Below are 27,879 nucleotides of genomic sequence, written 5' to 3'. Positions count from 1 at the left end.
CTCATGGCTTATTTAAAAAGGTTTGATCGAATCAGGGCTGCTTTACATTCTAAACCTCATGGACTGCGAGTGCCTGCTGCCCGATTAGCAATAAGCTTCATTCAAACAATGGACTCACAATGCACTGTAGCCTCTATATCAAATGACCTTCCAATTTGACCTGTCATCCAATCTGCTCACACTCTGTTTCTTAGTTAATGCCAATATTGTAGAATGGAGGATTCTGCCCACAAGGTCTCCCATTCCCCTGCTATTAACTAGGCCTACATGTATCTCAACTGTATGGACATTCGGGGCATATGTGCGTTCATTGTTCACATTGACAGTCATTGCATTGTTTGCCTTTAAAAGCGAATGAAACCCCCCCAGGGAAGAGAAAGGGCACCCTTGACCTGTGCTATTTTCTCTTTTTTCTAAATGTTTTGCGAGGTGAGACAGCTTTCATTCTATGTTTACCTATGGTGGAGAAATGTCTGATGTCTTGTGGGTAGAATTAATCAATTGGAATGTGACATGGAAAAAATCATATGAAGGTAGATGTTTAGCTTAAACTATTTTTAATTATTAGATATATCAATAATGAGGATGAATATAATGCCAAATATGCATTATTTGTACAGAAATATACATATATAAATATATAAATATATGCCTAATTTAAACGGAACTATTTTCTGCTCTTGACCATGTTTTTGTTGTTTAAACTTTTATTTGTCTACGTTATTTTATAAGGTCTTAAGATAGCATGCAGGGTAGTGAAAATGAAGGTATTATCTGATGTTTCATTGCTGTTCAGTATTGCAGTTTGTTTTGTATGATTCATTTGCTGATTCAGTTACTATTCACATTTAATTTATATATTTGGTTGTCTGAAATGAATTGTAAACCTTTCTTTTCTAAATGAGAGTTTTTTGGAACGTTCTTTATCATGGTATTTATTTAGTATTTTATCAATGTGCTTCAGTATTTTTGCCATAGTTTATCAATCTGCCTCTTTGAATTAAGTATTGTTAATGACCATCTGTTGTAAATACAAATTAAACTTTTTGGAAAAAAAACTGCTTCTAACTTGTTTTTTTTGCTGTGTATATACAGTCATATGAAAAAGTAAGTACACTCCCTGGAAAGTTGTCTTTTTTTGCACAAATTTGGACAGGTGGATATGTAATCTTCACTTCAACACTATCGACAGATAAAGGTGACCTAATTTAACAAATGACACTAAAAGATTATACTTTGCAATCATTTATTTATAAAAAATCTACAGAAATCCAATTCCATAGTGTGGAAAAAAACCATTCCCCCCCCTAGCTTCAATAGCTGGTGTTGCCCCCTGCTGAAATAGCTCTTGCAACTGTCTATCCGTCTTATACATCGACTCAGAGGAATTTGCCCATTCTTTACAGTACTGCTTCAACTGTGTCATGTTCCAGGGCTTTCTTGCATGCACGGTCCGCTTCAAGTCCCCCATAGCATTTAGACAGGATTGATATCTAGGCCAGGTAGAGGCCAGGTATTTTGATCTTGGCATGATATGTGTTACCACACAGTTAAGACCAAACCAGACCAAGTTTCTAATCTTTATGGAAGGCTGGACCCTCCCAAGTTACTCTCTAATCATTTGCATCTGCTTTGGTGCACCTGATTCTAATTTGAGCCATTTTTTGTGATGTAAAGGTAGGGGTCTACTATCTTTTTCCGCATAAGGAAATTGCATTTTTGTTTTAGTTTTTAGTTTGTATTTTAATTGCATAACATTTTCAAATTCAACTTTTTTTGTGTGATTTGTTAAATTAGGTTACCTTTACCAATGAATGTGGTTGGAATTTAGCTCAAATATCCATGTGTTCAAATATGTTTAAAAAAATCAAAAGACCACTTTCCAGGATGTGAACTTACTTTTTCACGACTGTATATATACTGAACAATATATACAATATACTGAACAAATATAAATGCAACATGCAACAATTTCAATTGTTTTACTGAGTTACAAATCATATAAGGAAATCAGTTAATTGAAATAAATTCATTAGGCCCTAATCTATGGATTTCACATGGCTGGGAATACAGATATGCATCTGTTGGTTACAGATACCTTAAAATAAAAAGTGGGGTGTTGATCAGAAAACCAGACAGTGTCTGGTGTGACTCCCATGTGCCTCATGCAGCGCGACACATCTCCTTCGCATAGAGTTGATCAGGCTGTTGATTTTGACTTATGCAATGTTGTCCCACTCCTCTTCAATGGCTGTGCGAAGTTGAGGGACATTGGCAGGAACTGGAAAGTCAATCCAGAGGATCCCAAACATGCTCATTAGGTGACATGTCTGGTGAGTATGCAGCCCATTTGTAGCTTCCAGGAATTGTGTACAGATCCTTGTGACATGGGGCCGTGCATTATCATGCTGAAACATGAGGTGATGGCGGCAGATGAATGGCGCGACAATGGGCCTCTGGATGTCGTAATGGTATCTATGTGCATTTCATTTCGATAAAATGCTATTGTGTTTAGTGTCCATTGCTTATGCCTGCCCCTACCATAACCCCTTCACCACCCTGGGGCACTCTGTTCACAACGTTGTCATCATCAAACCGCTCGCCCACGCGAGGCATGAGGCCAGTTGGACGTACTGCCAAATTCTCTAAAATACATTGGACGCGGCTTATGCTAGAGACATTAACATTCAGTTCTCTGGCAACAGCTCTGGTGGACATTCCTACAGTCAGCATGGCAATTGCATGCTCCCTCAAAACTTGAGACATCTGTGGCATTGTGTTTCGTTACAAAACTGCACATTTTAGAGTGGCCTTTTATTGTCCCCAGCACAAGGTGCATCTGTGTAGTGATCATACTGTTTAATCAGCTTCTTAATATGCCAGACCCGTCAGGTGGAAGGATTATCTTGGCAAAGGAGAAATCCTCACTAACGGGGATGTAAACATTTATGCACAAAATGTGAGAGAAATAAGCTTTTTGTGTGTATGGAACATTTCTGGGATTTCTTATTTCAGCTCATGAAACATGGGACCAACACTTTACATGTTGCGTATATATTTTTGTTCAGTGTAGTTTTTGAGAGATTGCAACATGTCTGTGTTATGATGAGAAAATACATATCATCCCTTTACTTACTTTAAATTATTACAATTATTTAAAATGAAGCCACCATCAACTGTTCTTTCAGCCAATGTTGAATGAAACTGTGTTGACCAGAAGGAGGAGCTCTTAGAGAGAAAAACTATCTCAACTTGCGTTTGGATTCAGTCAATATCCCCAACCTATCTTGGAAGATCTGCTTTATAGCTCGATTGAAATTTAAAAGCAATGTTCCTGTGTTTTCGGACTGCAAACTCTGCATATGTTGCCTCAATCGGCAGTTACCTTTACATTTGAATCAGTTAGGCAATACGGATAAAGTCCCTTTATCAGGTTTGATAGGGTTCATTTACAACCGTACATACTTCATCAAAACAACAAACATTCCATTGACCTATATTTTAGACAGTGTGCCTTTCAGGATAACACTTTACTTTACTGGGGTACACATTCATAACAGCATTTATTACACCTTCATGAAATGTGTATTAACACCTTTATGAGTGTAGCCTCTACATTTGTTGTGTGTTGGTCGTCTGTAGCTCATTTGGTAAAGCATTGCCCTTGCAACACCAGAATTGTGGGTTTGATTCCTAGGACCACCCGTATGTAAAATGAACGTATGAATACGTAGCTGTAAATTGCTTTAGATAAAAGCATCTGGTAAATAGCATATATTACCTACCAATTTACTTTCATGTTTTTGAAATGTAACATAAATGTGACCATATTGTTAATCAGTCCAGTACCAGTATTTAATCTTTGTGTCTGGTGTAGCCTAGTTGTCTGTGATTCCTTACCCTTCTAACATTCCCTTTGGCAACATGAGCAAATCACTGCAGAGCATTTAACCAGGAAACATTGGGAAGGAAAGAGGAGACCTATGTCAGTTGCACAACACAATGCATTCAACTGAAATGTGTCTTCCACATTCAACCCAACCTGTGAATCAGAAAGGTGCAGTGGGCTGCCTTAATCGGCGTCCAGGGAGCAGTTGTTGTTGGGGGCCAACTGCCTTGCTCAAGTGTAGAACCTCACATTTTTCCACATTGCCGGGTTGGGGAATTGAATCGTCCAACGCTCTTAATCGCTGGGCTACCTGCTGCCCCCTCATTGTAGCAGCAGACACAGGAAAGTAATCCTACCTCTACTTATGTAAGATAATGACTGCACTCTCCTCAGATGAGTAAAGGGAAACAGATGTTGACTGTTAAACTGATCAGAGGTTGTATTTTTACAAGGATCCCTGTATTTAGCTCCACCTGTCATTGGTCCAGACAGCTGGATGTTGATGAAATCGTGGAACACAGAGCCTTTTGTGATGAGTACGTGACTAGACACACTCTCCTCCCTCCCTATATGTTCCTGAAACTAGCATGGATTTAAAAGCATGGTTGTGTTACAGTAACAACCGTGAAATTTGGACTACATGTTTGTTATACTATATAGATGTATGTTGATTGATTCATTGCCTTATGAATTTCTTTCTTCTGGGGTTAGGGTAAGATCCTTGGGATGTCCCTACCCTAAATCCCAATCCTAAACATAATGTTAGGGTTGGGGTTTAGGGTAGGGACATCCCAAGGATCTCGGATAGCACTGACCATGCTGAAAGCCCCCAGTGTTCTCTACAGCAGTAGCTGTGTGTGGGTAAAATCACCTGGGAAGCCAAGCCAGGAAAAAAAGTAAAATTACAACCTGTGTTGTGATAACTGCATTGTTTGCTCTATAACCTGTAAGTTCATATTCCTTGCCACTGTGGTATATTTTATTTAACTAGGCAAGTCAGTTAAGAACAAATTCTTATTTTCAATGACTGCCTAGGAACAGTGGGTTAACTGCCTTGTTCAGAACAACAGATTTTTACCTTGTCAGCTTGGGGATTTGATCTTGCAACCTTTCAGTTACTGATCCAATGCTCTAACCACTAGGCTACCTGTAGCCCCAAATAAGTCTGAGGCCGAGACAATTGTCTCTGAGGCTGAGTGGCACAGTGGTAGAATAAATCAACCACACCTTTGTTTCATTACAAAACCGGAGAGCAACCTCTGAAGTCCACAAAACAAAAGGTTACATGGTCAATCAAGTTAATGTTTCTGTAATTTTCTGAGAACTAAACAACTTTTAATTTAGAACTGCAGAGAGTTACCGCAAGTCTCAAAGAAAACATGAGCTGGCACTGATTTATGTGTGTGGTATGTTTGGTGTCTGTGCGTTTGTGCAAGTAGAAGAAACATGTTGACTCACACTACTTGTAGAGAAACGCCAATGGCATCCATGTTGCCTAAACGGTCTATGACTCTGTCATACAGTACACACTTTTAGCTTTTGTTGTCCTGGGCTACCTGGCTAAAATGCTTGCTCGCTAGTCTCACTTCCTTTCAAATCAAATAAACTTTTATTGGTCACATACACATGGTTAGCAGATGTTAATGCGAGTGTAGCAAAATGCTTGTGCTTCTAGTTCCGACAGTGCAGTAATATCTAACAAGTCATCAAACAATTCCACAACAACTACCTAATACACACAAATCTAAAGGGATGGGGTAAGAATATATACATATATATATATATGGATGAGCGATGGCCAAGCGGCATAGGCAAGGTGCAATAGATGGTATAAAATACAGTATATAAATATGAGTAATGTAAGATATGTAAACATTATTAGTGTGGCATTATTTAAAGTGACTAGTGATACATTTATTAAAATAGCCAATGATTTTAGTCTATATGTAGGCAGCAGCCTCTGTGTTAGTGATGGCTGTTTAACAGTCTGATGGCCTTGAGATAGAAGCTGCTTTTCAGTCTCTCGGTCCCAGCTTTGATACACCTGTACTGACCTCGCCTTCTGGATGGTAACGGGGTGAACAACGGGGTAACGGTGGTTGATGTCCTTGATGATCTTTTTGGCCTTCCTGTGACATTGGGTGCTGTAGGTGTCCTGGAGGGAAGGTAGTTTGCCCCCAGTGATGCGTTGTGCAGACCACACCACCCTCTGGAGAGCCTTGCTGTTTAGGGTGGTGCAGTTGCCGTACCAGGCAGTGATACAGCCCGACCGGATGCTCTCAATTGTGCATCTGTAAAAGTTTGTGAGGGTTTTAGGTGACAAGCCAAATTTCTTCAGCCTCTTGAGTATGAAGAGGCGCTATTGCGCCTTATTCACCCCACTGCCTGTGTGGGTGGACCATTTCAGTTTGTCCCTGATGTGGAAGCCTAGGAACTTAAAACTTTCCACCTTCTCCACTACTGTCCCATTGATGTGGATATGGGGTGCTCCATCTGCTGTTTCCTGAAGTCCACGATTATCTCCTTTGTTTTGTTGACTTATAGTGAGAGGTTGTTTTCCTGACACCATGCTCCGAGTGCACTCACCTCCTCCCTGTAGGCTGTCTCGTCATTGTTGGTAATCAAGCCCACTACTGTTGTGTCATCTTCAAACGTGATGATTGAGTTGGAGGCATGCATGGCCACGCAGTCATGGACTAACAGGGAGTACAGGAGGGGGCTGAGTACGCACCGTTGTGGGGCCCCAGTGCTGAGGATCAGTGAAATGGTGATGTTGTTTCCTACCGGCGGGCAGCCCGTCAGAAAGTCCAGGACCCAGTTGCACAGGGCGGGGTTGAGACCCAGGGCCTCAAGCTTAATGATGAGCTTGGAGGGTACTATGGTGTTGAATGCTGAGCTGTAGTCAATGAACAGCATTCTTACATAGGAATTCCTCTGGTCCAGATGGGATAGTGCAGTGTGATGGCTTGCATGGTCAACGATATGCCAGGCCTGCTAATTAACATTAGCATACTACATCTAGTTAACCATTGAATTTCCATCCTCCCAGGCCAGGGGCACAGTGTATGAATTCAGGCTTGGATCAGAATTGCCATTATAGTTATTGGCCAGTATGGAAAATTAAGTAAAACCACAAGTCCAAATCCCTATCTCCATCCCTGGCTAATTTAGGAAAGGGACGATTTTAGCTAGCTAGCCAGCCAACGGAGGACAACGACACAACTAGATGCAGCAATTCAAGTTTTTTTCAGTCAATGACATTTGGCTTCTAATGTGATTGGTCTGAAGCCAAATCCAAACTAGCTTCCCTTGACATTTTTTTGTGGTGAGCCAGGACCTTTCACAGCTGAGCTCACTCAGTTTAGCTAAACGCTGATTGGCTATTAATATTATTTTAGTTTTTTTTCAATGGAGGCCAAATGCTCGCTGGCTTCCCTTGCATTCAATGCTATGGGCGGAAACAATGTCATACTATTTTTGACCAGACAGCATCAGATAGATCATACAAAAAAGTGGAGTGCTGTTTTGTTCTCTCCGATGCTTTCTCCAGTGAGATACGTTCAGCCTCTTGCGAACTGAAATTAATTTATGAAACACAGAGAGACCAAAGATTCATTATTTTGTATCACAGTGTCCTTGTCCTCCCATAACCTGGACGACGCTGGGCCAATTATGCACCGCCTCATGGGTCTCCCTGTCGCGGCCGGCTGCGACACAACCTGGGATTGAACCTGGGTCTATAGTGATGCTATAGCTCCCCTGGCGGGCCGGGCGCATGCACATTGACACGGTTGCCAGTTGTACGGTGTTTTCTCTGACACATTGGTGGTTAAGTGAATATTGTGTCAAGAAGCAGTGCGGCATGGCGGGTTGTGTTTCGGAGGGCGCATGGCTCTTGACCTTCGCCTCTCCCGAGTCCGTACAGGAGTTGCAGCGATGGGACAAGACTGTAACTACCAATTCTATATCACAAAATTGTGGAGAAAAAGAGGGTACAAATGTAAAAATAACAAGGAAGGATTTTTAAGACTTGAGTCAATTGAGGCATGTATTGTGTATGTGTGCCATTCAGAGGGTGAATGGGCAAGACAAAATATTTAAGTGCCTTTGAATGGGGTATTGTAGTAGTTGTGTCAATAATTGCAACACTTTTGGGTTTTTCACAGTCAACAGTTTCCTGTGTGTATCAAGAATGGTCCTCCACCCAAAGGACTTCCAGCCAACTTGACACAACTGTGGGAAGCATTGGAGTCAACATGGGCCAACATCCCTATGGAACGCTTTTGACACATTGTAGATTCCATGCCCCAAAGAATTGAGGCTATTCTGGGGGCAAGATGGTGTGGGGTGCAACTCAATATTAGGATGGTGTTCCTAATGTTTTGTACACTCAGTGTATATCTGGAGCCACACATGGACATTATTTAGCTATTTCACCACTTACATGTACCTGTCAAAAGTTTGGACAAACCTACTCATTCAAGGGTATTTCTTTATTTTTACTATTTTCTACATTGTACAAAAATAGTGAAGACATCAAAACTATGAAATAACACATATGGAATCATGTGGTAACCAATTTATTTATTTTTACAAATGTAAATATATTTGAGATTCTTAAAAGTAGCCACCCTTTGCCTTGATGACAGCTTTGCGGGGGGGAGACATGCTGGAGATGCCATGGAACCTGAGAACAGGCCTGGTCTGAGAAAACAACTGTGCTTTGTGAACGCTCGCCAAAGGTGCAACTGGCATTGAACCAGAGGTGTGATGTCATGTCAGCCTGATTCAGTGGTCTGTTTGAATGGGATACTAGAGACTACTAGCAGGGGAGCCCCCAGACCCCAGTGCATTCTGTCTCCCTTGTCAGGTGGTTTCTGCTGTGGAGACTTTCCGTTGGATATTTGGTTTTGGTGTATATTATGAAAATCCACCACCTTGTCCTACCAGCCAGCTGTCTAAATTGGAATAATCATACTTTTTCAAAAAATTATCCATGGTTTTTCCATAGCCTTTCTCCTGAGACTGGTCAATGACATGGACGGTTTCGCTAAAAATGTATTTCCTAATTTCCTTGTAGGCCACGGCACAATCCCAATGCTTCTACTGCAACAACTGTGTTAACTGTGTTAACTCTTTTATTGGTTTGAGTCATTCAGTTACCTCACTGCCCAGAAAATCAAACAATGTGGTCATTCTTGGCAGAGTGCCCTCGTTTGTTCTAAATATACTGTATTCTTGTGTGGAGCTACTGTAGCCATTTCATTGTTGGCTGTGGTTGCAGCTTTTGTCAAGAAGATAATCTTGACAAAGATATTATAACGTTTTATTCCAAATGATTTAAAGCTGGAATCCTTAATTGAAGCACTGATACTGTCAAGAAAGCGGTCACAGTGCCTGTGTTTTGGTAAAAAGCTGAGGGATAGTTTTCATAGCAGTCAAATAGTTTCTAATTTCTCACACTCCTGAGAGTGATGATATAACAGACTGTAGGAAAAGAAAAGTATATGATTGGAAAGTGGGAGAAGGGGAGAGAGAGAAAGAGAGAGGCTTAGTTTCTGACTAGATCTGGTCCCAGAACAGCAGCAGGTCTCAGTGTGCTGTTTATTTCTAATGAGGAGTGCAGGCAAAATCTTGTGATGAGTGAAATAGCTTCCTGCTAATCCAAATGTAGAATTATCTCAATTATAATGACCTCATTTGACCTGATTCTTTAACCTGATGTCTGCAATTGTGACTCCTCCAAATAAAAGGTGCCCTCTGGCAGTTAATGAAAATAGGTTAACCTCAGTTTGTTCTCAGAGCAAGTCTGCCTTCCAAAACTCCAATGAGACACTATATCACTCGATCAGTCCAAACCCACCTCTATTTCCTCTCTCAGGCAGTATGTGGAGAATGTTCTGGCCTTGATTCACAGACCAGCCGAGTAACCTTAACAAGAGCAAATCTCCTCATGCTGATGGAAAGTAAATGTTCCAGTCCTGTCTGAATGCTCCCCAAAACATAAGGAGAGGTATTAAATCCAAATGGTTAAGGTAAGGGTTACGGATTGGGATAGGCTTAAAACAAAATTCTCAAAAACAACTTTCTATCACTGGATTCAAACATATAACTTGCTGCACAAAAAGTAGATGCTTACGCCCATTCTCCATCTCTGTCCACAAAGCTGAAACCTACTTCAAGGTAACAGAGGTCACGGTTGCCCCTAATGTCCGGTTTCCATGTCCTCTCTCGACGTCCCCAGACACGGATGGACATCGAATACTGACTTATCATAGGTGACCTGGCTGGTCCACATACAGTGCAGTGACATCGGGAACTCTAGTGACAGGGTGACAGAGGAATTTTAGTGTATAAATGACGCGAATCCTAACTATGGTCCCTTCTGAGCAAAACAATCACACATCTTTACAAGCAAAACAAACTCAGATCTTCACTCCTTTGAGTCTTTGTGACAGATTCATAATATGAGTCATTCAGGGTTGACAGTGGGGTATGTGGTTTTACTAATTAGAGGTATTTTGACTCATGCTGAATACAAATGTGCCAACAGCCAAACTAAACAAAAAAGGCTAAAAAAATGTTTTTTGAACGATATAATGAGATGAGATCTTCTGGAGAGACAAGTCAGAGTGCATACACACATTTTTTTGTTTTATATCGGGACGTGAGAAAAAAATAGGAAACCATTACACTGCTCTTGCTAGTATCACTGTTCTTTATTATGCTTTACTCATGAAGCAAAATAAAGAGCAGTGATAGTAGCAAGAGTACGGATAGTAGCAAGAGTACGGATAGTAGCAAGAGTACGGATAGCAGCAAGAGCAGTGATAGTTGCAAGAGCACTGATAGTAACAAGAGCACTGCTAGCAGCAAGAGCAGTGATAGTAGCAAGAGCACTGATAGTAACAAGAGCACTGATAGCAGCAAGAGCAGTGATAGTAGCAAGAGCAGTGATAGTAACAAGAGCACTGCTAGCAGCAAGAGCAGTGATAGTAACAAGAGCACTGCTAGCAGCAAGAGCAGTGATAGTAGCAAGAGCACTGATAGTAACAAGAGCAGTGATAGTAGCAAGAGCAGTGATAGTAGCAAGAGCACTGATAGCAGCAAGAGCAGTGATAGTAGCAAGAGCAGTGATAGTAGCAAGAGCAGTGATAGTAGCAAGAGCACTGATAGTAACAAGAGCACTGCTAGCAGCAAGAGCAGTGATAGTAGCAAGAGCAGTGATAGTAGCAAGAGCACTGATAGCAGCAAGAGCAGTGATAGTAGCAAGAGCAGTGATAGTAGCAAGAGCAGTGATAGTAGCAAGAGCACTGATAGTAACAAGAGCACTGATAGCAGCAAGAGCAGTGATAGTAGCAAGAGCAGTGATAGTAGCAAGAGCAGTGATAGTAGCAAGAGCACTGATAGTAGCAAGAGCAGTGATAATAGCAAGAGTGGTGATACTAGCAAGAGCACTGATAGTAGCAAGAGCGATGATAGTAGCAAGAGCGGTGATAGTAGCAAGAGCACTGATAGTAGCAAGAGCACTGATAGTGGCAAGAGCGGTGATAGTAGCAAGAGCACTGATAGTAGCAAGAGTGGTGATACTAGCAGGAGCACTGATAGTAGCAAGAGCGATGATAGTAGCAAGAGCACTAATAGTGGCAAGAGCACTGATAGTAGCAAGAGCGGTGATAGTAGCAAGAGCGGTGATACTAGCAAGAGCGGTGACACAAGCAAGAGCAGTGATAGTAGCAAGAGCACTGATAGTAGCAAGAGCACTGATAGTAGCATGAGTGGTGATAGTAGCAAGAGCACTGATAGTAGCAAGAGCGGTGATAGTAGCAAGAGCACTGATAGTAGCAAGAGCGGTGATAGTAGCAAGAGCAGTGATAGTAGCAAGAGCACTGAAAGAAGCAAGAGCACTGATAGTAGCAAGAGCACTGATGGTAGCAAGAGCAGTGATAGTAGCAAGAACAGTGATAGTAGCAAGAGCACTGAAAGAAGCAAGAGCACTGATCGTAGCAAGAGCAGTGATAGTATCAAGAGCAGTGATACCAGCAATAGCAGTGATAGTAGCAAGAGCGGTGATACTAGTTAGAGCGGTGATGGTAGCAAGAGCACTGATAGTAGCAAGAGCACTGAAAGTAGCAAGAACACTGAAAGTAGCAAGAGCACTGATAGTAGCAAGAGCGGTGTGAGGCTTTCTTATTTTTCTCATCTTATTCAACTTTTGCCAATCACCTGCAACAAAGATAGCTCAGATGTGCGATTGCCTTCATAATTTTAAATATCAGGACATACAAGCATTTCCTAGGCTGGTTCCAAAATACACCAATTGATTATCTTTACTCAAAACAAGAGTTTAAGCTAGCAAGATCTTATTCACAAATGCTCTGTTCTGCTGACGTGCCATGCCATTCTGCCAAGTAGCCTATGAATTATGATGAATCTCCTCTCTTTACTAAATGCCGAACTAGCATTTAATTGCTTCTCAAGATATCAAGAGTGAGAGTGGATCCTCTAACCTTGACATTTGATTGGTCTTGTGTATAAACATTCTTCCCTCAACCAGTCTGCAAATTCAATTCCCATTCATCATCTGCAGTACTGCTGACTCAATGTCCATCAATTAGCCAATTAGGCATAGGCACAGTCATTTTTGTCTGTCTGCTGTCTGCGTACATTGATCAGAAAATACTTTGAAATTATGAATTGTGACAATATAGGCTTTTTTCTGAGTGTTCTCATATTTTCTAAGTGTAGGTACAGCTACTGTTGTCTTACTGATCTGGGAGAAGATTCCAGTGGTGGAAAAAGTAGTCAATTGTCATACTTAGGTAAAAGTAAATATAACTAAATAGAAAAGTTCTCGCAACACAGAAACAAAAAGTCGGACAATTGAATTTAAGTCAAAAAGCGTTACTTCCTATAAACAGAATTACAAGTTACTTCATATAAACAGGATTACAAGTTACTTCATATAAACAGGATTACAAGTTACTTCCTATAAACAGGATTACAAGTTACTTCCTATAAACAGGATTACAAGTTACTTCCTATAAACAGGATTACAAGTTACTTCCTATAAACAGGATTACAAGTTACTTCCTATAAACAGGATTACAAGTTACTTCCTACATACCGGATTACAAGTTACTTCCTATAAACAGGATTACAAGTTACTTCCTACAAACAGGATTACAAGTTACTTCCTATAAACAGGATTACAAGTTACTTCCTATAAACAGGATTACAAGTTACTTCCTACATACCGGATTACAAGTTACTTCCTATAAACAGGATTACAAGTTACTTCATATAAACAGCATTACAAGTTACTTCATATAAACAGCATTACGATATGGTGTAACAGAGTGTATAAACAGTATTTGGTGTGTGAATGAAAACACAAAGGTGTCCGACAGGACATCTGTGCTTTCCTATACGTAACTTAACTAACTTAACGTAACTAATTTGACCAAGACGACTTTTAGGTCCTTTGAGGTTACACTATATCCTGTCTTCTTTGGTGATCTTCAATTCTGAAGGTCATCATAATTTTATTTGGTGCCAAGAAAACATGGGACTTTAGCTTATTCAGTCCTCGCAGGACACAGGGCACAGAAATACAGGACACAGAAATAATTATATTTACATCTATCCGTGTAGTAAAATCTATCAGTGACTCTTTTTTTGGCCATCTGAATCTACCGTAAGGCTTCAAGTCATTAACAAATTCTAGCAAAGTGCCTGGACACCCATTCTCAACCAAGATAACTTTTTTTGCGTTTTAATGTTGGAAAAATCCTTGCACACAGCACTATATATTTGACCTTTATTTAACCAGGCAAGTCAGTTAAAGAACAAATTCTAAATTTCAATGACAGTCTTGGAACAGTGGGTTAACTGCCTGTTCAGGGGCAGAACGTCAGATTTGTACCTTTTCAGCTCGGGGATTCAAACTTGCAACCTTTCGGTTACTAGTTCAATGCTCTAACCACTAGGCTACCCTGCCGCCTGCTGATATAGTATATCCTTACTATATCCTAATCAAGGTTTGTTTAGAATGTTTCTCTTACTGTAGATCATTATATTCAAGGTCAGAGCTCTCAGAAGCTGTAGTGAGGCGGTTTGGGTTTTGCCCAGCAATGACATCTTTCTTCCGTGACCTTGAGCACCCCTTAACTTCCCATACTGCTTCTGAGAAAACATCTAATGTAGTCTTGAGCAATCCTTTTAAGTATTCCTCTGTCCATTTGGACTGTCATTTTTATGACCTTAGAGTAAATATGCAGGGTTTATAAACCCCTCTGAGTGTGTGTGTGTGTGCGTGTGCGTGCACGTGCGCGTGTGCGTGTGTGCATGCGTGTGCGTGTGTACAACGACGACCCACAGATAGCATTGTGAGTTATAACAGTCTGTAAATATGGAGAGATGGACATTAGTTTCACACAGGTCAGATCATTATTCTGGTGCAATGTCAGGGGCACTGCATTAGACAAACATGAAATGATCTTCTCTTACTGCTTGACAAGTCACCATAAAGATTTGACCTGTAGAGTAGATAAGAAGAAAAAAGACATATTCCACTTACTGTTTTGTTTAATCAATACTCTATAATTGTGTTCCATTATGTGAACTGTGGCATATCTGCTGTGTTATCTGGTTTCCAGTGGATTCATTCCTATTTTGATGAAACCTTGTGACAATGCATAATCAGCACTGCAAGCTGTTTCACCGAACTGTGTGGCTCAACCATGTGGTTCAGTCAGGAGAAAAGGAAGTGAGCAGGGAGATAGGGTTGGCAACATGCAGCACGGTCTCTGTTTGTTTTGAGTAGTTTCCCGGGCGACAGGAGAGGAGTGGATGGCCTATTGGAATGAGGAGGCCTGTGAACACAAAGATGCTGTCCGTTGTTGGTGACTGAGTGACATCAGTGGGTACTAGCACAACAACATGCCATGTTGCAACATGACAAAGCTTTTTCTGACCCTCTGTCAAGAATGTCTCATTGACCGTTACAAACTAATCAAAATTTTAGTGCTGCAAAATGCGCAAAAGTTTCTTGATTATTTTAACTGTTGAATGGGTAATTTCCTACCTACAGTGTGATTCCATTTGTGAGTGATTGAGATTAGCTTTCCTCCCACATGTGGCCCTGGAACTGAGGATTCAGGTGACATGAGACACCTCAGGGGTACAGAGTAAGGACGCGTCAGCTACACAGGGATGCAGCAGGTCTAAAAGACAGCTGCACAGGAAATGAGGGGGCTTTAAAAGTCTTCCCCTTCCCATGACTTCTTACTGTATTACCTGTGTAGCAACAGCAGAGGACAACAAACACTGATGATGTCACTGAGCATAACAAACATTGAGTCACAATCTGTCTCTATCAATCCTGCTATCTTATCATCAGAGTGGTCCTCTTCTATGATGTGTAGAAAGCTTTTGGAACCAAATTGCATTGAAGCATTACCCAAGAGGATATTAGTGGGTGATAGTAGTTCATTTTCTGTAACATTTCAGATTGGCTCAGTATGACTCAAAGTCAGCTCAGATTAATATGTTTTTTAGATGAACATTCTCAAAAGATATTGTGACACCAATGACAGGAAAGCAGCATAAACACAGCTTGCTGCCCTAATGTGGGTTCTCTCGTTCTGTGTGGTTGGTCAGTCAGCCAATACTAAGGGACAGGTGTTATATTAGGCCCAGAAAGTCCTGGTAGTTGGCAAGTGTTTCCTGCAATCACCCACCAAGACCAGTTAGCAAGAGTTTCCGACAATCACCCAGAAAGTGTTTCCTGTAATTACAGAGCCGCTGATCCAGCCCTGAGACATATGTTATCATCCCGACAAGAGAGACACACAGAAGGACTGAAAGTCTAGCTAGCACAGCTTGGAATAGGGATTTGAAAGTGCAAGAGAGTACAAACACAGCCATGCATGGGCAGATGTATTGATTAGGAGGAGTGAGTGAGTCACTACTACTTCCCGTTCCTTTTTATAGGAAACACAGAGTGACCGATTCCTTCTTGGTTCCACAAGCTCTGAGTGAGAGGCGTGGGCATCTAATAAGGCCTATAGACCTGTGCTAGCTGTGATTCTTCTACCAAGGTGTTTCTAGATCTGGGGTGATTCAGGTCTAAGGAGTGCGGCGGTAGCAAACAATAGTGATGCTAACTTAGCCTTAGCCTCGCTGTGATTCTACTGGGACTCAGCTGGGAACACAGGTTCCCCTGCAGGTGGCTGTGGCTGAGGCAGGGTAACGGTGATCTCGTTGGGGTGGAAATACCAGGGCGAGAGGAACAACAGAAACAAACCCCCGCCAAACGGGCTTCCTTTCTTTCACTCCTCCACTCTGTTCTCCTCTCTTGTCCCCCTCCTCTATAATCTGCTGGGGGGGGGGGGTACCCAGTCCTTTCAGATGAGGTGGAATCGTTCCTCTCATATTTACCCATGTGGAATGAGAAGCGGCAGCTGATTTCTTCACCGCACAATGTCTTTGGAACACTTGAGATTCCTGGAAGGGACTGATTTAGAAAGCCTTTGAGAAAGTCTCTGCCTTGATTGAATGTCTTGGTTGTTTCAACTTCTGGTTGAAAAGTAGCATGAATTTAGGAAAAAAGCACCATCACATTCAATAGATCTCATGCTTTTACCAGAGAGTGGCTGCTGTACGGTGACCCTCAACAATCCATTTCAGTATTGAAAGAAATGTGAGAAATATCCGACCTGGTCAGTGTTGTCTCATTTATCCTCCTCCTCTTCTCTGTAACTATTCCCCAGGTTGTTGCTGCAAAGGACAATGTGTTCTCAGGTCAACTTACCTGGTAAAATAAGGGTAAAATAAATACTTTTTTTTTTATAAACAAATCTGCTGGCAAGGAGAGAGAGACCCCCCACACACTAGAGACACGGAGACACAGAGACAAACACACACACATACCCACAGACCCTTGCATAGTCAATACACATTAGGATTAGTCTTGTTATGGCATAAGTGGGGTAAAGTTTGCTTATTAAAGCGGCAAATGTTAGCAGCCTGATTGTAATGCATAGAAGTGGCAGATATTATAAGCGTGTGTGTGTGTGTGTGTGTGTGTGTGTGTGTGTGTGTGTCTATGTTCAGTGTCCTTCCTTGAATTGGGTAAGAGGGTGGCTGAAGAGGCCCCAGGCTTCACTGAGAGTTCTGTGCAGGAGAAACCTGCCTTCAATTCAACAATTGATGATAAGTTTGCTAGACTTCAGCTTCCAGTTTTCTGTCAGACTCACTGTTTTAAGGCTCTGCGTGCATGATATTTTACCTGTGAATATGAAACGTTGTGCTAAACAGTTTTACTTTGAACATTTCTAATCTTCCATTTCTAGGTAGTCACGTGACTTCCCTTAAGAACCCGTCTTCTGCTTCTGCTAGATAGACTACAAATTCTACCTGCATTAGCAAAACAAGGAAATTTACTTGCAAATTCTTCAAATGGAAAACATTATGGAGATAAGGAGTGGGATTCATATTCATATTTCCAGCACAGTGTTTCTCTATCAGAAGAGCTCTCTAAATCAAAGCTCTGCTGCTGCTAGAACTATTTTAGAATATTCATGAGCATGCATGTCATTAAAGTTCCTGCAACTATTTTGGTTTGAAGCAGAGACTTGTGGAACTCCTTGCAGATAATGAGTACATTTTGAGTCTTTGAATTTCCTCTCCATTGGCATCGGCACAACTCTTGCCCTATATAGTTGGCAACTATACAGTACTTACTACACATGTGCTATCATCTACAATAAAGTATCACTGTTGTTTTGCATGGTGTAGATATAAACTGCTGTTATGTCTGACTTCATGTACCACTCAGTGAACCTTTTTGCTTAAATATACCACACCACCTTGGGCCTTATTGCTGGAATATCCCTCATTCATCAGCTCATCTCTGCTGTCAGGGTGAGGTCAGGCATCAGTGATTTATCTAGGAGTTGTGTGTAGTCCTCTATTGGAGGCCACCCACTAAGCTCCTTTATCCTTCCTATAAGAGCCTGTGGACTGGCTCTTTCTCACCACTGTTCCTGAGCTGTTTAGAATGATCTTCTGCTTCACTGTGCCAACAGCCATTTCTAATGCACTGTGCAGAGGGGAGGCTTTTCCCATGTGGTTATCTACATGTCTTGAGCCAGTCTCACCTCACAATACCACAGGTACTATTAAAATAGTATGTCAGAGTGCTTGGGCTCTGGTTAGCTATTGCTGGTTGTTTTATTTTCTATTAGCATTGGGATTATTCAATGCACCTTCTCAGTTAGAGATAAGAAATTAGGCGTTTGGCAGAAGGGGATTTTGAAAATGCTAAAGCATGTTTATCCCTTTATATTGTAGACCTACTTCCTCTGAAATGTCAATGCCACTGTTCCATTTTAGGTGCCTTCAATATTGAGTTGGATTAACTGGATATATGCACTGTGTGAATCTGATGTATACGTTTTTGTTTAGCTATCCAACCCCACACGGCTCTTTTCTTATTACAGCTCTCATTTAATAACACAAGGCTGCAGTAGTTTGTCAACTAACCTGTACCCCCGCACATTGACTCGGTACTGGTACCCCCTGTATTTAGCCTCATTATTGTTATTTTATTGTGTTACTTTTTTATTTTTTACTTTAGATTTACTTTAGTATAGTAAATATTTTCTTAACTCTAATTTCTTAACTGCGTTGTTGGTTAACCACTTCTGTGAAGGGTTAATAAACCAACACCTTATTTGGCCGCCTTTCCTTACAGTTCTCTGCTGCCTGTGACTGGAACGAATTGCAAAAATCGTTGAAGTTGGAGACTTTTATCTCCCTCACCAACTTTAAACATCTGCTATCTGAGCAGCTAACCGATCGCTGCAGCTGTACATAGTCCATTGATAAATAGCCCATTCAATTTACCTACCTCATCCCCATACTGTTTTTATTTATTTACTTTTCAGCTCTTTTGCACACCAGTATCTCTACCTGCACATGACCATCTGATCATTTATCACTCCAGTGTTAATCTGCTAAATTGTAATTATTCGTCCTACCTCCTCATGCCTTTTGCACACCATGTATATAGACTCTTTTTTTTATTTTTCTACTGTGTTATTGACTTGTTAATTGTTTACTCCATGTGTAACTCTGTGTTGTTGTCTGTTCACACTGCTATGCTTTATCTTGGCCAGGTCGCAGTTGTAAATGAGAACTTGTTCTCAACTAGTTTACCTGGTTAAATAAAGGTGAAATAAATAAAATAAAATAAAAGGAGGAGGCTTTACTGAATATCATTTTTGTTCTTTTTTCTTCATTAAAAAAAGTAATTATGCAAAATTATCAACATCTTACATCCCTACCTCAAACATGTCTAACAAAACAAAACACAGGTAGAAACAAGAAAATACTAAATACATACAATACATACAATATATAACATTAAAATCAAAAATGATATTAAAAAAAATATAACAATTCTAGTGCAATTCTATTCACTCAGAAAAAATATAATTATGATTCAGGAAGATGTTGTTCTTATTGTTATTCACTAGGGACAATGTCTTAACAAGATTACTAAATTCAATCAAAAATATTGGTAATTTTGGTATAGAAATCTGGAATTATGTTTTGTGTATAAAGTATTCGACAATTTTTTTTTTTTTAAATCACAAAAATTTCAATGGTCTTGTTATCATGGCAATAGTAGCAATAGCATCACATTTTGCAGCTGGGGAGTGTAGTAGCCTAACACGGAACCCAAACCGGCTGCGCGCGTGCGCCATCATCCCCTATCGTGCCCCACACACCAAACGCGATCAAGATACGCAGGTTAAAATATCAAAACAAACTCTGAACCAATGACATTAATTTGGGGACAGGTCGAAAGCATTAAACATGTATGGCAATTTAGCTAGCTAGCTTGCACTTGCTAGCTAACGTTAATTTGTCCTATTTAGCTAGCTTGCTGTTGCTAGCTAATTTGTCCTGGGATATAAACATTGAGTTGTTATTTTACATGAAATGCACAAGGACCTCTACTCCGACAATTAATCCACATATAAAACGGCCAACCGAATCGTTTCTAATCATCTGTCCTCCTTCCAGTCTTTTTCATCTTTGAATTTATATGGTGATCGCATCTGAACTTTCATTGTATTTCCAAGACAACCAGCAACAAAGTTTGCCTTTCAATCACCCACGTGGGTATAACCAATGAGGAGATGGCATGTGGGTACCTGATTCTATAAACCAACGAGGAGATGGGAAAGGCAGGACTTTCAGCGTGATCTGCGTCAGAAATAGAAATTAGTTATATTTAAGCCCTTGGCGTCCAGATGCTCATTGGCAATAACGTGGATTTCTACATTTATTTTGCGACGCTGGCGCACGCAATGCGTCCGGTCTGGTCAGCATGTAAGTATGACATTGACTTTGCATTTTAGTTACTGTGATATTGTAGTTAATGCATTTGTTATTTAGTTAGTTACAATTAGTATGGTGGTTCGTTCTGAAAAGGTGATTAGTTATTTATTGAGGTGCTTCCATGTTTCAAATTGGGCTTCACTCAGAACAGATTGGCGCACAAAAGCGTTACACCAAATAAGTCATTACACAATCAACACAAATCCTCTGATATTTTATATCTCAAAAAGATCATTTATCAATATAGATATATACATCATTTAAAAAAAGTCAGAATACAGTGTTGAATGCAGCCACATCCACACATGGGATTTATATCACTGGAGCGCCCCTGTGAGCTTCCTGGATTCCTATCAACCTTGCCTTTGGCAAGCCCTGCACAGTCTCAAATATTTTTCATTGTGTCACTCTGAGCTGCATAGCCATAAGAAACAATTAACTAGAATTGTGTTTAGAAGAGTGAAATTAGTCTATATCGATGCTGTTGCTTCTAATTCCCACACCTCTCCACAGATGACGGCACCAGCACCTGTTGAACCCTGAAATGAAGATGGACAAAGGAAACAATAGGATTTTGTCGTCGTTGATCCCCAGTTCCTGGCATGTCGTAATTCTCTGGCTCTGTCCCTGCTTGGGAAATTAATTTCATTTCTATTTCCCTCTGATCAAATGAAAAGGGGGAATAACAGACCCGAGGAGAGAGCAGATACAACAATACAATGAGATCTTATTATTGCTTGCTGTAGCCCAAGGGATTGAAGGATTAAATAGGGATATTTCAGGGGCGATTACAATAAAATCTCTTAATTTATATTACATCAATATATTGCAGCAATATTGGAATATTGGACATGTCTGATTTATCTAAAACATTAACAAAAATGAATATATCCCAAACCCGTACGTTGCGATAATGGATGAGAGTGCGCAGTGCGTACTGTTATTCCCAGAGGTGGAAGATTAGAGCCAAATCAGTGCTGATGCTGACACCTCCCCTGTCTGTCACGAGAAAGTAGACAAAATGGCTTTGCTGACCCAGGACTTCATTGGAAATATGATGAAAGATCCAGAGAGAATAACAATTTTGGGCACAATGTATTACGTAGACTAATGGACCACTTTTTATTTCACTAGGCAAGTCAGTTAAGAACACATTCTTATTTACAATGACGGCCTATCCCGGCCAAACCCGGACGACGTTGGGCCAATTGTGCGCTGCCCTATGAGACTCCCAATCACGGCCGGATTCAGCCTGGATTCGAACCAGGGACTGTAAAACCGCTGCGCCACTCGGGAGCCCACTTGTTGAAATGGATAATGCTGTCATGGGTCTTAGATGTTATAATGGTAGCCCACCAAGGAATGGCTCAGTAAATGCAAATGAAGATCGAATGCATGGGTCAGCCATGAATGAGAACCCCCCAACCCCACATATCAACAAAGAGCAGCACTGTTCAATAGAGCCCGATGCGGTGGAGGAGAACTGCCGCGCGCAGGTGAACGTGGCGCACAGCTTGGGCTTTTCATCTTCTAACTGGATGACGAAACGAAAACACGGAGCGCATCTCTCGTGTGTTAAATCAGCGGTGAAGCTGTGAACGTTCAGTGTTAGATTCATAAAGCGAGTTCCCGGGCGGGGCAGAGGGAGGGGAGGTCTGCGCCTATCACCTTTTGTATCAGCACGGAAGCACAGCCAGCACATGAGCGCGGACAGACGGCTGTGCGGGGAGAGAGCGACCCAGAGGCTACACAGGGAAACCAAGCACCGCAGTCCAGGCAGGAAGGATGGGGATGTGGGAACGGCGTCTGTGCTTCTGGAGATAAGTCTGATTTAGTGATTGAAGTGTCTGGAAAGAAACTTGAAGCGCATAAAGCCGTTTTGGCTGAGAAAAGTGACTATTTCAAGGCGCGGCAGTTCCGAGACGTATGCCGATTAAAGGGGGTGAGTTTTAAGACTTTGACAATATTGGTGGATTACATTTACTCGTACCGAATGCAGGTTAGTAAGGTTAATATTGCAGAGGTCGGCACCCGGGCTAAAGTGTTATAAATTCTTTTCGCAGTTCAAGCTGCTGTCGATAAAATGTCGGAGCAGATTACCGATGAGAACTGCTATGAGATTTTGACAATAGCCAAAAGGCAATGTATCGGTGAATTGAAGCAGAAAGCCTACAAGCACATGAGTGACAATTTATTGGAAATACTGCGTGATCCTGCTGTCTATGGGCGTTTGACGGGAGGGGAGAGAGAGCTGATTCTCACTATGAGAATGGAGGGAAAGAGGGCGTTGGTGGTGGCTGAAATCAACGAGGTGTATGACCGCGCCGGGAGCAGACCTCCAAGCCGTGAGAACAGTCGCCCCCAGAGCCCTCTATCGATGGTGTCCCTGGAGGAGAACCATGTGATTTACTATTACAACGAGGAGACAAAGGACTGGAAAGTGCTGACGAAGATGCCGGATGAAATCAACACAAAGGGCTCTGGGATATGCACCATGTACAATTATCTATTCGTAGCAGGTGGAATCAAAGTGCAGGGCGACAAAGGCAAAGTCTCAGACAAGGTGTTCTGCTACAACCCTCTCACTGACAGCTGGAGCGAAATACGACCGCTCACCCAGGGTCGGTCTCAGCTCAAACTGGTGTCCATGGACGGGTACCTGTTTGCAATCGGAGGGGAGTGTCTCTTCACGGTGGAGAAATACGATCCTCGCACTGACAGATGGAGCCCTGTGGCGCCGCTACCAAAAGGGGCGTTCGCTGTTGCGCACGAGGCAACGACCTGTAATGGAGAGCTGTTCGTATCCGGAGGCTCTCTCTTTTATCGTCTGCTAAGATATGACAATAGAAGAGCTGACTGGGAGGAATGCCCGTTCAACAACAGCAGGAAGAAATCCACCGACATGGTGGCGTTCAAAAACTTCATCTACAGGTTTGACGTCAACCGTGACTATGGCGTCAACGTGTTCAAATACAACACTGTGGTGAAAATATGGCATGACAGTGCGTCCCTGGAGCAGACCAACCCCTTGCCCTTTCGCTGTGCTGTCATTGGCAACACTATTTACTGTGTGAACAAGTCCCAAACATTGCAGTTTGTTGTGGAAGAGGAGAATGAACAGTTTTTGCCTGAGGCAGAAGCACTCAAAGCACCTGTAGAGGCTAAAGGCGCCCTTGTTCCATTTGTCCTGTCTCTGCCCAAGACAGCCTGAGACAGAATAATGAACAATATTTACCTATTTTTGGAGACTCACTAAAGCGGCCTCAGAAATGTCATTTGAGGACAAAATATGTTGTGTTTGATAAAAGACTGTGATAAGAATGATAAATTAAATAATTTGTCCATTTTCATGAACAGTATTTGTAATTCCTACCAGAGGACACTAATATTGTGATAGGCTTCTCTTATCTTGCCTCTATGGCTATACACTTCAACAGCTCTACAGAAACAATGTAGCCTACTGTATAGACCTAGGTGATGTCAATAGGCAGAACTTTTTCATCAACAGCACTGCCAAAGCAATATTTATTCCCAAGTGTTTATAATTCAATGTCAATATAACTATTGCATGATTCAAATAGTTTTCCTCTCTGAGAGTATTACCTGTTATTACTAAGTGGAAACATTGCCGTGTTCTTTCTTAGAGTAGGAATAAAACGTGTTGCAAAGCAGCTTTTGCCAAAGGCAGGGGAGATATACACAATGGGAGATAACAGGGATCCCTGTTGATATAATATAACCTAGCTACAATGACTTTATTACAGGGAATGATAGAACATCCCATCGTATGGTAAAGGATTAGCAGCATCAAGAAACCGATTTGAATGTCTAAGGAAAGTCTGGTTTGAGTGGCTATATTGTCTATTAGTCTGTGGCCTGGATAATGACATGAATTTCTCACATTACTGTAAGTATGGCATCTTTAGATGGACTTGTCTTCCAAACCCTCTCAGCCCTGATGCCCTGACCACAGGCGGACAGTCTCATTTTGGAGCTGGACATATAGACACATAATGCCAACTCTCCAAAATGTGCTGAGTTAGGCACTAAACATATTTGTGAGATTCATGTTTTTTGATTGTGCAATAGTTTATTTATCAATACATCAATGGACAGCAGTTTGTGAAACGAATGTACTCGACAGCATGTTGTGAAATTCACAGTTGGGATAGTTGCTGTTGCTGCACAGCTTCCTTTTATTTATTTAAACTTAATTAACCTTCCTTATAGAGCGCCTGGAGAGGGCTAAGGCTGTTTACAGCAGGACCAGGGCTAAGGCTGTTTACAGCAGGACCAGGGCTAAGGCTGTTTACAACAGGACCAGGGCTAAGGCTGTTTACAACAGGACCAGGGCTAAGGCTGTTTACAGCAGGACCAGGGATAAGGCTGTTTACAACAGGACCAGGGCTAAGGCTGTTTACAACAGGACCAGGGCTAAGGCTGTTTACAACAGGACCAGGGCTAAGGCTGTTTACAACAGGACCAGGGCTAAGGGCTAAGGCTGTTTACAACAGGACCAGGGCTAAGGCTGTTTACAACAGGACCAGGGCTAAGGCTGTTTACAACAGGACCAGGGCTAAGGCTGTTTACAACAGGACCAGGGCTAAGGCTGTTTACAACAGGACCAGGGCTAAGGCTGTTTACAACAGGACCAGGGCTAAGGCTGTTTACAACAGGACCAGGGCTAAGGCTGTTTACAACAGGACCAGGGCTAAGGCTGTTTACAACAGGACCAGGGCTAAGGCTGTTTACAGCAGGACCAGGGCTAAGGCTGTTTACAACTGGACCAGGGCTAAGGCTGTTTACAACAGGACCAGGGCTAAGGCTGTTTACAGCAGGACCAGGGCTAAGGCTGTTTACAACAGGACCAGGGCTAAGGCTGTTTACAACAGGACCAGGGCTAAGGCTGTTTACAACAGGAACAGGGCTAAGGCTGTTTACAGCAGGACCAGGGCTAAGGCTCTTTACAACAGGACCAGGGCTAAGGCTGTTTACAACAGGACCAGGGCTAAGGCTGTTTACAACAGGACCAGGGCTAAGGCTGTTTACAACAGGACCAGGGCTAAGGCTGTTTACAACAGGACCAGGGCTAAGGCTGTTTACAACAGGACCAGGGCTAAGGCTGTTTACAGCAGGACCAGGGCTTTGCTCCAATGTGTGCTTTGCCTGGTCACCCAGTCCAGCCAGCAGGGACAAAGAGAGGGTAATTCACTCAAGACTCAAGGGGAAAAGACTCGCTGTGAAATGAGAATATGACCTTGTCTGTCTGTCTGCCAGTGAATGAAAACGCACGCACGCACGCACGCACGCACACACACACACACACACACGGTGTGAGGCCTGTGACTTGCTGCCAAGTCTCGGTGGGCCCATATGCTGATGGTCTCTGCCCTAAGGTGTGCCATGTCTACTTACTGTGGGAGCCTATAGGCTCTAACAATAGAATCAATAATCCCCTCACCTCTCTGTTATAGTAATAGATCCTGTTTCAAAGGAATGACATTCAAAGACATGAAGTCACCCTTACAGTATGTCGTTATTTTATCCTGTTCAGTGAAGAGTGCACCTTTGAAAATGTAGCTGCCTTTCCGTGCCGCACCCATTGCTGAGGGCAAGGCCAGGTTTTAATGTACTGTAACTTCAAGCCCTATCTTCCTCTGTCTTTTAGGGTGTTTCTTACTGCAATAAAACCCTTTTTTGATTATATAAAAAAAAGTTTATTGATTATTATTTTTGTTTTTATATGACAAAGATCCCGCCGCTAAGGTCTATATTCATCTTGCTGCTGGGTCTAATCAAAAAGTCTTCATGAATGAGCATGCTGTGTGAGTTATTAAGTTTATGCTGTGTGAGTTAAGTTTATGCTGTGTGAAGTTTATGTGGACCAAGGCAATCGTACTGCCGAACGAATGGCCATAGGCTAATAATACTAATTCAAGGCTTGTGAGCTTGTGAGTGATGGTGTTGGGTGTTTCAGTATGTTTGAATTGCTGTAATAAAAATAGTTATTTGGATCTCCCACCTGTTCGCTGGCTGGCTGTTTATTTCATGTTTATGGTTTGACAGCTTCAACGGTTTTCAATCATACCTTATTTATCTGCTGTATGACAGCCTTTCAACTCCAAACCAACCACATTCACTACTGTAGTGGTGCATAGGACATGATCAATTATATTGATGTTTGGTGTGTTAACGTACTGACTCATTTACGGATGTAGGGTTCCTGCACACAAACATACTGTTTCTTTGTCAAATTGTCAAAGATTTCAGCCGCCAAAGTCATAGACTTTTCTCTCTGCTACTGGATGGCAAGCGCTACCGTCGGACCAAGTCTGGAACCAACAAAACCCAGAACAGCTTCTACCACCAAGCCATATTACTGCTAAATAGTTAAATAGTTAACCAAATAGCTACCCGGACTATCTGCATTGACCCTTTTAGCACAATGTTTTTTGTTTCATCACATACGCTGCTGCTACTGTTTATTATCTATCCCTTCATTCCTAGGTACAGTTTCGGAAGTTTACGTCGGAAGTTTACATACACCTTAGCCAAATACATTTAAACTCAGTTTTTCACAATTCCTGGCATTTAATCCTAGTAAATATTCCCTGTTTTAGGTCAGTTAGGATCACCACTTTATTTTAAGAATGTGAAATGTCATAATAATAGTATAGAGATGTCACGCCCTGGTCTTAGTATTTTGTGTTTTCTTTATTATTTTGGTCAGGCCAGGGTGTGACATGGGTTATTTATGTGGTGTGTTTTGTCTTGGGGTTTTTGTAGGTATTGGGATTGTGGTTAGTGGGGTTGTTTAGAATAGTCATGGCTGCCTGGAGTGGTTCTCAATCAGAGGCAGGTGTTTATCATTGTCGCTGATTGGGAACCATATTTAGGCAGCCATATTCTTTGAGTGTTTTGTGGGTGATTGTTCCTGTCTCCTGTGTCAGTACCACACGGGACGAGTTTCGGGTTTTCACATTTATTGTTTTGTAGTTTGTTCATGTATAGTTTTCCTTATTAAAAAACCATGAACTTCAACCACGCTGCGTATTGGTCCGCCTCTCCTTCGACGGAGGCTTCTGCCATCGTGGAGGCCATTTTGCATCTCTGCAAGCCCCTGGTCAGACCGGATCAGATGTGTAATTCTAATTCTTATCATAATTTATATATTTAGCCAGGATCTGCCGGAACCACCAGTCAGCCAGGATCTGCCAGAACCACCAGCCAGCCAGGATCTGCCAGAGCCATCAACCTGCCTGAGCTTCCTCTCAGTCCTGAGCTTCCCCTCAGTCCTGAGCTATCCCTCAGTCCCGAGCGGTCCCTCAGTCCGGAGCTGCCCCTCAGTCCAGTGGGGCCCTTGGTTAGGTTTACTAGGCCAAGGTTGGCGGCGAGGGTTGCCAATTTAAGGACGCGATGCATGCGGACTAAGACTTTGTTGAAGTGGGGTCCACGTCCCGCGCCGGAGCCGCCACCGTGGACAGACGCCCACCCGGACCCTCCCCTATAGGTTTAGGTGTGCGGCCGGGAGTCCGCACCTTGGGGGGGGAGGATGACATTTCTCCAAAAAGTACCAT

General features: G+C 42.0%; 1 protein-coding gene and 1 non-coding gene across 2 annotated transcripts; both read left to right on the top strand.

Annotated features, from left to right (window-relative positions):
* The first annotated feature begins 21,993 nt into the window (after positions 1 to 21,993).
* Positions 21,994 to 27,872, top strand: LOC110522509 (uncharacterized). The gene is made up of 2 exons (XR_002473335.3): positions 21,994 to 22,244; positions 27,480 to 27,872. It is a non-coding gene; the product is annotated as an uncharacterized LOC110522509 (transcript).
* Positions 22,239 to 26,321, top strand: LOC149984158 (kelch repeat and BTB domain-containing protein 11-like). The gene has a single exon (XM_090233166.1). It carries the CDS (start codon positions 22,386 to 22,388, stop codon positions 23,511 to 23,513), a length of 1,128 nt encoding a protein of 375 aa, XP_090089292.1. The 5' UTR covers positions 22,239 to 22,385; the 3' UTR covers positions 23,514 to 26,321.
* Positions 27,873 to 27,879: the final 7 nt, after the last annotated feature.

This window comes from Oncorhynchus mykiss, chromosome 4 (genome assembly GCF_057628025.1).
Source record: "Oncorhynchus mykiss isolate SJ-2025 chromosome 4, ASM5762802v1, whole genome shotgun sequence".
Lineage (NCBI taxonomy): Eukaryota > Metazoa > Chordata > Actinopteri > Salmoniformes > Salmonidae > Oncorhynchus > Oncorhynchus mykiss.
The sequence above is the reverse complement of the archived record's forward strand: the minus strand, read 5'-3'. Positions and strand labels throughout refer to the sequence as shown.